This window comes from Lathyrus oleraceus, chromosome 1 (genome assembly GCF_024323335.1).
Source record: "Lathyrus oleraceus cultivar Zhongwan6 chromosome 1, CAAS_Psat_ZW6_1.0, whole genome shotgun sequence".
Taxonomy (NCBI): domain Eukaryota; kingdom Viridiplantae; phylum Streptophyta; class Magnoliopsida; order Fabales; family Fabaceae; genus Lathyrus; species Lathyrus oleraceus.
The window spans coordinates 15,014,467-15,026,435 of NC_066579.1; the positions used below are offsets into that span (position 1 = coordinate 15,014,467).

The window sequence follows — 11,969 nt, forward strand, 5'->3', positions numbered from 1 at the left end:
CTTAAGAAGCTCCTCTTGTGACATTCTTATTTCTTTCTTAGTTCCTTTATAGGATAGATTGTGTGATAAACACATGATGTAGCTACTATGTATTCAACTTTATAATTCGAAAGTGCGCCAATGAATTTCTTCTTTTAACATCTAAGTGAAACTTGTGTTTTCTACGAAGAACACAAAACCAAACCGTTGGAAGACTTTCGATCATCTCCATCTTCATCGCAATCAATGTCATTGTAACCAACCAACTTTTAGTTCTTATTTGATGAGAACCTTAAGTCAAAGTCCATTGTACCTTTGATACAGTGGAGATCTCTTTTTTGGGGCCATGAGACGAGTAATGGTTGGATTCTCTATGTGTAAGACACATGAGTCTAGTAGCACATAGAATGTCATGTCTTGTGCGTGTGAGATACAGCGAACTCGCAACTAAACTCTTGAAATCGGTACCATCCACCTTTTATGCTTCATCACATGAGTCCATCTCATACCTTTTGTTTTACCTCCATGTCAATATAGTATGACATTAGCTAAATATCAGCAAGGAGAAACTCCAAGAATTAAAGTAACCAAGAGCAAGGGAATCAATAAATTGAATGCTTTCCGATTCCAAAGGTTAGAGGAGATAACAATAGAGAGATGAGAATAATCTTTTGATTGAAATGAGTAACTAATAATCGCAACACTTGCTGCAGCAACTTGTTTGGAACTGCTGCAGCTTCTTTTCAAGTAATAAAAACAGCTATCTTAACATATGCAAATGTCATTGTATGAAGGTTTTAGAGTTTAATTTTCATAGAAAAACTCAAGTTTACTAACTAGGCTAATTGAAACTCAGAAGATATGTGAAACATGATGCTTCTAATCAATGCACCATCACAATTAGTACAAGAAAAATCAGGCTCTTAATATTTACCGACTTTTCGTTCTGTAATAACTGTATGAATCAATCGACACCTTATTTGTTAAGTGCAAAAGGAAAAGCAAAACAATTTAATTTCTGTGTGATATGAGAAATCAATATGAATAAAAGCTAAATATTCAATTGCATTAGGAAAATAATACAGTAGGCAATTCTAAAATCCCATTCAAAAGAAAGAATTTCAGTTACAACTTACAGAACCATAAAGATAGGGACTTCGGGGTACCATAACTTCGACAATTCCTTCTAACATCAGTAAAACCTCCTTCATTGTTGGTCTAAGAGAAGGATCTTCTTGAATACACCAAATAGCAATCATGACTAACTTTTCCAAGCTCATCGTGTCATTTCCAACCTCATTATCATTTTCTATAAGATTGTCAAGTCTTTTAGTCTTGTAGCAATCATAAGCCCAATCAGTCAAAACCCCTTGTTCTTCAGTAAAAAATTCCTTCTCTACATTTTTCCTGCAACAAATGATCTCTAATAACAATACACCAAAACTATAAGTATCAACCTTTGCAGTGATTGGTGCACTCCTAAACCAGTCTGGCGCAACATACCCTTTGGTTCCTCTGATTCCAGTTTCGGTGTGGCTTTGGTTAATCAGCAATAGCTTTGCTAATCCAAAATCTGAAATCCTAGCATTGTATCGATCATCCAGAAGTATATTTTGCGGTTTAATATCACAATGGATGATTTGGGTGCAACATCCCTCATGCAAGTAAACAAGACCTCTTGCAATTCCGAGAACAATTTGGAATCGTTGGCTCCAATTTGGTTTTAAAGAGGTGAAAAGGAAGCTTGCTAAAGTTCCATTGCTCATTAACTCGTATACCAAAATCCGATGTTGTCCCTCATTGCAATATCCAAGAAGACGAACAAGGTTTCTGTGATGAGTTTGTCCTATCACACTCATTTCAGTCTGAAATTCCTTATCACTATCTTGAAGCAACTTATCGAGTTTCTTAACTGCTACCTTGACCATCATCTCTATTGTTCCTTTGTACACAATGCTGCAAGACCCTCTTCCAAGTTCCTCTCTGAAGTTATTTGTTGCTTCAACGATTTCCTTGAAGCTAAAATTGCGCAAGTTATTGTCAACAGCATTTTTGTTGGTTCTACAGCCTCTGACCTTCTTGCGGTTGTAAGGAAACCCAAAAAACATGGCCCCAAGTAATGTCAAAATGACAAACACAGAGCTTCCTAGAAGCACTGAAATCACAATAATCAAAGTTTCGTGATCTTTCTTCTGATTTGTCAAGGAAGAAAAAGGATCATTTTTCATCAATTTCATGACAGAAACTCCTTTTACTACCTGATCTTTTCTTCCATAAGATAGTGGGAGCTTCTTCTTCCAGCAAGAACTTTGGTTGAAAGAAACCAAAACACATAAGCAATCTTGCAAACACGATTCCTTACATTCTTGCAAACTAGATGGACTTATTATTTCATAATCAGATTTAGGCCAATCTGTATTTGGCAATTCCTTCATTGTATACATATCATCTTGCGAACCCAGGTTCCCACCTGCTTGACAAATGACTTGAAAATCTGGTATGCAGCCAGCATACATGCTGTTTGAATCAATTAGAGAATATCCGTCCGGGCAGGTACAATTTGGCCTTTGGTCATTTGTAAGGGTGCAAATGCTATTAAACCCACACACACCTTCACCATCTGTGAATGTAGAATACAAGCATATGTTTTCTGGTATCGTCTTCGCAATGACCCAACTCTGCCCTCTTTTTGGATCTTTAGGGTAAAATGCTACGGTGAAAACTCCATCATAATTAATTGTTGCCTTGTAGTAGAAGTTATCAGTTGAGAATGTCCCATTCTGGTTGCTGATAGAAATATTATCTCCACCTTTTTTCTCTATGTATAAGAAACCTGATTTGTCAAACATCAAACGTTGTCCAACATTTGTTTGATTCTTCACATCACCGTTGGAACCAGAACTATAGTAAGGATCGTAACTGTAGTTGCTCGGCAAATTTATAAGGTGAAGCACAAGATTCCCATCCTCTTGTAAATGAAGTTTGAACCTTCCTCTTGAGAAGTTGAATGCTCCTTGTCGTGAAGAAAGATTTCCATTTAATTCCATTACTTGATTAGGCACAAATGTGTCAGTAGGATGACTAAAACTATCCCATATTGCCACAGAGTTTTTGTCTTGCAATTGAAAGTTTCCATCATCATTCATTATACCTTTAGAAACTGTACCCGATGTGAAATATGATCTCCATAGCTCTAAACCTTGAGGGTTGGTAAGCACCAAACCTCTAGAATCATTTAATACCAGTCTTGATCCTTTAGCAGCTGGAATGTCTCCATTTGCATACCAAATGATTGAATCAGTTTGTATTTTGTCATACCATATAGCTAGTAAGAAAAGCTCATCAGGAAGTTGGTAAAACCCAAATGCAAAATCTCCGGAAGAAGAGAGCCATCGATTTGGTCCACTACCAGCAACCAGTGACTCACTAACATTCACACTGCCACCTTGATCTACCGAATCTAAGCTATATAAAATTGCATAAACCATATATTAGTTACTAAATGGTAACCTTCTTAATTAAGGACATAGATTATGAAAAATCTTCTTAACAATGTTATCTAACCTGGTGTTATTAGCAGGACAAAATACGACGTGGTAATCGGTGGACGGACATGAGAATGTGCCGCTTGTATCATCATAGACATAGCTATAGGCCGCAGGACACGCCGTCTTGAATATCTGAGCATACACACTCGGCTCACAGGTATTTGGAGTTGAATGACTCCCAGCACAGCAGAAAACCTGCAAATTAAAAGCAGCACAAGGACCCTGACACGCCACAAGTTTTCCATTTTTCATTACCTTCAATTCCGTCGGACACACCGCGTTCAGATCCGTAGGACAACCCGTGCTGCTACACTTTCCTGAACTACTTAACGGAACAATATTCATTGGAACGTTATAACCGTCAACTAAGCTGACATCGTAAAAATCATGATTGTTGGCACTGTTCAAAGCGAACTCCGCCAGCGTCAAGGGGGGCAATCCGTATTTGTCACATGTAATCTTTCCTGAGCTGCAATCGCCGGTGACGCAGGAGAAGTTTCCGGTGGTGGAATCTGTTGTGCAGAGAGTCCGGCCCCATACACGGCCTGTCCAATTATCGGAGGTCGTGATTGTGGAATTCTCACCAGGTTTTAAAATGAATCCGGTGCGCGTTACGTTTCCACTGTTTTCGCTGGTAGTGGTAGTTGATGAAGCTGGCCACACCGTGTAATTGCACTGGTTAACTATAGTCAATTTCGCCGAAATTACAACTGCAAAAGGAATGGTATCTTAGTTATTACTGATACGTAACACTAAAATTAATAAAAAATTTAAATAAATTATCGGTTTTATTTATAAGAAAAAATTTATTTAATAAATTAAATGCAATTGTCAGGACACCAATAAATTTAATTTCTGTAATAATTAATACATACCGGTTACTAATAGATGAAGTGTGAAGAAGAACAGAAGAGAAATTTGCGTAACCATATGGAAGCTAAAATTGAAAAGGAGAAGAAGAACTAAAAAAAATTGTAGTTAGTTATCCAAGTTTTCTTGTGCAGGTGTGGCAGTGTACAAGTTTAGTAAGAAACTGCAAGTAAATGACGCGTTTGATTTATGTCTTTTCTGCTTAATCGCCGGTGTTGACTTGTTGACCCGTGATGTCTAATGACTGAGTCTAGTTTGACTGATGATGGTTCCATCCATTCCCTTTTACACATTTCGGATCATTAATAACGATTTTATTATGATCGGATAATTTAATTTATATTTAAATTTGTAATTAATATTATAAAGTAAAAATAAAATTAGTTTTAATTTGATCCTTCTAATTAAAATCAAACCATCAATAATATTCCAAATACGTGAGTGCACACTTGTGATTGCAGACAAGATGAGTGAGTCTAATGTCTTGAACTATTATTTGGATGGATGATCTTCTGGAAATTTTTTGTAAAATGCATGTGAGTGAGGACAAAGCGGGCTGAAAAGACTCGTATTAATTTGTAGAGTCGGTTGGTAATCCTTAAAGAAGTCTGGGACATTACACTATATAAGGAGCTCAAAACTTACATTGAAAGCCAACAAATACATCGAAGATTTGGAGTGATAAGGTTTAATTTTTAGCCCTTGTTAATGTTGTATGTTTCAGTAACTTGACATAGAAGGTTTGTCTATAGTTGAATGGTAGTAGTCAATATTGATTATTGAGTTATAATCTCCAATCTCAAGTTGGGTGATTGAGACGAAACTGAGTAGGTTATAATATTTATGGGAGGCTCTAAATAGAAAGTTATTGGGTAGTGTTATAAAGAGGAATTGAATAACGTAGGGTTTATTATTGCTTGTAAATCTAATTGTACTAAGCTATTAATAGTGAATTTTCTTTCTTGAGTTGTGGACTCAACCCTCAGATGTAAGTCTGGTTTCACCGAACTAGATAAATAATTATTGTGTTATTTACTACTTTTCTACTCCATCATCTAGTATTATCTATTGTGTTGCTTCTTGTATAACTTGTTGAATTTGTTGGTGAAGCATCGCGTTCGACATTTGTTCCCTAAGGAACAAAACTTAAATTGGAATCAGAGCAGGCATCCTAGCTTGTTGGGTGAGCTCTAGGGAAAATAAATCTTGCTCAAATGGGGACAATGAAAGATGGAGGATCAGTTAGCAAACCACATGTCTTGGAAGGAACCAATTAAGATTATTGGAAGGCAATGATGGTGGTCTTTCTCAATTCTTCATGAAATTTGAAAGTTCTTGCTTAATCACACAATAAGATGCCTCTTGAAATGAGTATCAATGTATGAAAAATGTTCATGATTAATTACAAGGATGAAATTTTGTTCTTAAGGCGACAAATGTTGGACCAGATACCTAAGCCAATGTGTTCAACATATTATACCAGAATTGATAGATAATATAAAAACAAGATGATAAATCATAAAGCAATTAAAGACGAGAAATAATTATTAACCCAGTTAGGTGCAACGTCACCTACATCTAGGGGACTTCAAACCCAAGAAAGGAAATTCACTCTCAATAGAATTACTACAAAGTGTCTTATATTAGCAACCCTTGTTCAATGCCCATCTTCTTAATTTTACCCGTGTATTTTTATTTAGGACTCCCCCTAAATATGAGGTTCATCTCACTTTCTCTCAATCACTAACCTTGGTGATCAATACAATAAATAGAACATTGATTGTTAAATTACAACTGAAATAACAAATAAAACTCTGTGCCTTTGAATATGAACGCACGCGCTAGAGTGGTACACAAACAAAATACTTAAAATAGAGATTCGAACACAAATGTCTTCAATACTTGCACACTCTTCAAACCTTAGGTTTGACTATTCGTAAATAGAAATGTAACTTCTGAGAATTTTTCCAATGGGCATTTGATTTGAGATCACGTCCAGATTTGTAGAGGGTTTTGTTTTGATTTGTTTTTCAAAAACCTCCAAGAAAAAAAATTTAATTTGATTTGATTAAAATTTAAATCTCCAATTAATTAAATTTGATCTTATTCAATCTTCAAATAAATGTAATTAACGCATTTCTAAAATATAGCAACAAATCTCGTTGCACACATTCAGAAAATTCTCACAGAACAACAACAACAACATTGGCATGCAGGCAAGGCTAGATGTTGCACACGTTCTGGAACGTCGAGTCGCACATGTGTCCTTTTTTCACCAAATATCTTGTACACTCAATGTGTGTTTTGAATAATGCAACCAATCAAAAGGAACAACAATCCCCCCTTTGGAAAAATTTGGCAAAACAACTCTTTCAAAAACCTACAAGATGTGTTGAGTAAGTCTTACGAACGAAGAAACATAAGCAAACCAAAAACAGAACAAACTGAGTTGTTGTTATACACTCAAATTAGAATCACAATGCTCCCAAAGTCATGCATATATTTAATCATTCATGCACACAATCAAAGTCAGTATCCAGACAAGATAGTCACTACAACTACTCACAAACATAAGATTTCTCACACATAGAGAGATCGACTCACAAACATACATGATCACAGTTGAAGGCCAAATGTCAAACCATATGTTCCAGCATGTGAGCACACAACTAAAAAATACTCCAGAAACACATCAAAACATCCATTGCAGCAGAAGTAGCACATTCACACCAAGCATATACACACCATTACTCCCCCATTTTGCCTCAATTTGGCAAAGGTGTGAAAAGAAATAAAACCACATAAATAACACAAAGCATGAACCATTGACATTTGCAGAACCATAAATACCAAAGCTAGATTACAGACCCTGAAACACAATAAATTAAAACATGTCAGATACAAGGGCACAAAACAATCATAACATCTTTCTTCATAAACAACACAAACAGCTCCAGCCAGATGACTTTAGTCTTCAATGTTTCATTATTCTTCTTCACTTGAGGATTATGCATCCTCCTCACTGAGTAGATATTTACTCTTGAGGTATGAGTCTTCATAAATGAGATGAACTCCTTATATATCCACAGAATATCAACTCCAAAATCCCATAAGGATTTAGGTCATGAATTTGGTTGGACTTCTAAAAAGCATAAGAGATCAATCTTCAATAAAGATGATTTCCAATCTTGATCGGTCTCCTTTAATAAATTTGACACTCTTGATTATACTTGTTGTATATGATTCATATTATATCCTCTAAAAACACACATGATCAATTAAATCTTTATTAGGAAGATTGAGATCTTTGTAACTAGTATGAGGTAGATATCTCATAAATCATGAAACATTTGGCTTGACATTTGTCCACGTAACACAATTCTGAATTTTGAAAAAATTAAATGAAATCTTTACTTAATAAACATCACAATTCCAACTTCTTAAGTAAAGGATTGAGAATAAATCTCTTGCAAAAACGAAATCTCACTTTAAATAATCTTTAGTTGAGATTGGAGATTTCTTCATCAAGTGAGAATGCAATTAAATCTTTTCTTCAAACTTATTGATTAATAAAATCTTTTTCCAAACTGATTTGGATTAACAAACTTCTCCCAAAAGTAATCTTATCATCATACCATAAATAATACAAGTTTTCAAACCAAATAATGAAGTGAACATTTAGTGCAATATAAGCAGTCTGCGCGCCAAGATGTCACATAACATGTTCCAGACATAAATAATAGAGTGAAGTGAAACCAAAACATGTTATTTAATCACAACCATGAGTATGAGCTTAATATCACAACAACACACAACTTCTTATGAACACCAATTGGAAGCAATAATCTTTCTTGCAAATTATCATATCTGAAGGAGAATTGCCATCCAAGGCGCAGCGGAATTTAAAATTTCTCCTTTAATGATCCTTACGAATGGGCATGATCAGTGATAGAATCGTTACCTCTTGTGACGATTCGAACCTTTGGTGCAGATCTCTGATAATGATCAAAACCTTTGATACAGATCCACGGAGTGATCACGAACGTTGAACGATGACAACGTCTCTACTCAGTCCACACGAACGACTTCCTTCAATCTCAGTGCTAGCTGGTACGAATGAAGGCTTTGAGTGAGAGAGAGAGAGGGAAACGAAATTCCAAGTCTTCACTTGAATTTCAGTCTGAGTGGAGTGACAATGCTTCTACCCAAGGGGTTCTATTTATAGAACCACTTGTGTGGGCTTCAAGCTAAAAAGCCCACTTAAGCGTATTTTGGCCCATATCTCATAATATGCCAAAATCACTTAAATATTTGGTACCTTACCATATTTCGTCTCCCACTTAAGTGCATCGTACCTTACGGTGTTCCTTAGTTACTCTATTTCTCATCAATCCGTCCTTTGTGTGTGACCCTGTAGGTTTTCGCGACGTTGGCAATTATATTAAATCACGCATTTAACATAATAAACAGTGAGCGGTATCTAGCAACACATAACTGCTACCCAAGTCACGAAAATGTCATGTGATCTGACAAAACCTCCTGTGATAATAATTATGTGTATAATTACCCCTTTGCCCTTATGTCTATATTGAACACAAGGTATAGACCGTGACATCCTTGTCCAGTTCAATATTGGGCCCATAGACATTTATCCTATTACGCAGGATGGGCAAATTCCATCTAGGACACTCATGTCCCTCAGCATGCTTCGTGGAGTACCCATCAACCGTCTTTATGGTCATCCAGTTACGGACAATGTTTGATCAGCAATAAAGCACTCGACTCTACATCTAGGGTCCATAGTGGTTTCAGGTCGAAGAGTGGTATACACCATTATCACCATGAGAATAACTTATGACACTTTGCATAACTTTCTATATAGTATCCTCATAGCAGGTCAATCCGGTATAAATATTACTCTTAATATTCATACCTATGTTTAAGACTTGATAACTCTTTATCCATGATCCATGAGATGTGATCATCAGTCTACAAACATAATAGTCTTAATGCTTTAATGTTATCACACTTCACAATAAAGCTCGATTACGGATACTTTAAGAATAGTGTCCTTATGTTTAATGTGATCTCATGATTAAGTCATACTTGATACATTAAACGGACTATCTATTCTAGGGACTTTATTAAACAAACATAATAAAGAAAATGCCTTTTATTATTAATAAATAATTCGATACAAGTACCAAAAGGTATTGGCCTCTAGGGCTTACACCAACAATCTCCCACTAGGACTAGAGTCAATCAGGCATACCCCTTATGCCCATTGATCTAGTATGGCCATCATGCTTCTGCTGCGCAAGAGGCTTTGTCAGTGGGTCAGCAATATTGTCAAGTGTAGGTACTTTACATATTTTCACATCTCCTCTATCTATTATCTCTCGAATGAGATGATAACGCCTAAGTATGTGTTTGGATCGTTGGTGAGATCTAGGCTCCTTAGCTTGTGCGATAGCACCATTGTTATCACAATAGAGACCAATGGGATCCACAATGCTAGGAACTATGTCAAGTTCACTAATGAACTTCTTGATCCAAACAGCTTCCTTTGCTGCACTTGAGGCATCAATATACTCGGCCTCGGTTGTAGAATCAGCAACTGTATCTTGCTTTGAACTTTTCCAGCTCACAACGCCACCGTTTAAGCGAAACACATAACCAGATTGCGATCTAAAGTCATCCTTATCTGTCTGGAAGCTAGCATCGGTATACCAATTACAGCCAATTCTTCCTGACCTCCATATATCAAGAATGAGTCCTTAGTCCTTCTCAAGTACTTAAGGATATTCTTGACAGCTACCCAATGGGCATCACCAGGATCAGATTGGTACCTACTCGTTGCACTTAAAGCATACGAGACATCTGGTCGAGTACATAACATGGCATACATGATAGATCCTATTGCAGATGCATATGGAATCTCATTCATGCGATCCCTTTCTTCCTTAGTTGAAGGGGATTGTGTTTTTGATAGACACATGCCATGTTGCATAGGTATGAATCCTTTCTTGGAATCATGCATATTAAAGCGTCTCAGCACTTTGTCTATGTATGTACTCTGACTTAGGCCAAGCAGTTTTCGTGATCTATCTCTATAGATTCTGATTCCTAATATATAGGCTGCTTCACCTAGGTCCTTCATAGAGAAGCATTTCCCCAACCAAGACTTTACTTGTTGCAGGGTAGGGACATCGTTTCCAATGAGTAATATGTCATCTACATATAATACCAGGAAAACGATCATGCTCCCACTAACCTTCTTATAGACACAAGGCTCATATTCGTTCTTGATGAATCCATATTGTTTTACCGTCTCATCAGAACGAAGATTCCAGCTTCTGGAAGCTTGCTTCAATCCATAGATTGATCTTTGTAGCTTACATATATTTTGGGCTTCTTCTGGTATGTCAAATCCTTCAGGCTGTGTCATGTACACATCCTCAAGAAGATTTCCATTAAGAAAAGCAGTTTTGACATCCATCTTCCATATTTCATAATCATGATATGCAGCGATAGCAAGTAAAATCCGAACAAATTTAAGCATTGCAACTGGTGAAAAGGTTTCATCATAGTCAACCCCATGAATTTGTTTATATCCTTTTCCAACCAGTCTTGCCTTATAGGTATGTACCTTACCATCCATGTCAGTCTTCTTTTTGAAGACCCACTTGCATCCTATAGGATTAACTCCTACAGGAGGCTCTACCAAGGTCCAAACTTGGTTTGTGTACATGGAATCCATTTCAGATTTCATGGCTTCTAGCCACTTCTCAGACTCGGGACCAGTTATGGCCTCTTGGTAGGTCACAGGCTCATCTTGATCCATGAGTAATACATCACCTTGATCTGTTATGAGATATCCATATCTCTCAGGTAGGTGACGTATCCTGCTTGACCTACGTTGGTCTTGTTCTACTTGAGCAGGTTGCTCTTCCACAACCACTTGTGTTTCCTGCTCTAATTCCTCCATAGGTGTATCGATGCTTTGTGATTCTTAAATTTCTTCAAGCTCTACTTTCCTCCCACTGGTTCATTTGGAAATAAAATCCTTTTCTAGGAAAACTCCAGTTCGAGCGACAAACACTTTGCCCTCAGAAGGATTGTAGAAGTAATACCCTCTTGTTTCTTTAGGATACCCCACAAATAAGCATTTGTCAGATTTGGGCTCAAGCTTAGTTGAAATATGTCGTTTCACATAAACTTCGCAACCCCAAATCTTCATGTAAGACATATGTGGTTTCTTACCACTCCATATCTCATATGGTGTCTTTTCAACCTTTTTGGATGGAACACGGTTAAGTGTGTAAGTTGCTGTCAATAGTGCATGTTCCTAAAAGGAGTTTGGAAGATCGGCGTGACTCATCATGGATCGGACCATGTCCAACAGGGTTCGATTTCTTCTCTTAGATACACCATTCCATTGGGGTGTTCCAGGAGGAGTAAGTTGGGATAGGATCCCACACTCTTTCAGATGGTCATCAAACTCTAGGCTTAAATACTCACCACCTCGATCTGATCGAAGAGTTTTAATATTCTTACCTAGTTGGTTTCGTA

General features: G+C 36.8%; 1 protein-coding gene across 1 annotated transcript; it reads right to left on the reverse strand.

The window, feature by feature from the left end:
- Positions 1-1,020: 1,020 nt before the first annotated feature.
- On the reverse strand, positions 1,021-4,571 carry LOC127129460 (G-type lectin S-receptor-like serine/threonine-protein kinase LECRK3). The gene is made up of 3 exons (XM_051058659.1): positions 4,403-4,571; positions 3,544-4,237; positions 1,021-3,444 (listed from the first exon to the last, which is right to left on the reverse strand). Exons 1-3 carry the CDS (start codon positions 4,455-4,457, stop codon positions 1,101-1,103), a joined length of 3,093 nt encoding a protein of 1,030 aa, XP_050914616.1. The 5' UTR covers positions 4,458-4,571; the 3' UTR covers positions 1,021-1,100.
- Positions 4,572-11,969: the final 7,398 nt, after the last annotated feature.

What these genes read in the sequence shown, in the direction of transcription:
- LOC127129460 (XM_051058659.1), bottom strand. Translation starts at nt 4,457, where the DNA reads ATGGTTACGCAAATTTCTCTTCTGTTCTTCTTCACACTTCATCTATTA. An exon ending in ACTTCATCTATTAGTAACCG is followed by an intron (nt 4,238 to 4,402) that starts GTATGTATTAAT and finishes TTCCTTTTGCAG; the next exon opens with TTGTAATTTCGGCGAAATTG. An exon ending in TGTCCTGCTAATAACACCAG is followed by an intron (nt 3,445 to 3,543) that starts GTTAGATAACAT and finishes AATTTTATATAG; the next exon opens with CTTAGATTCGGTAGATCAAG.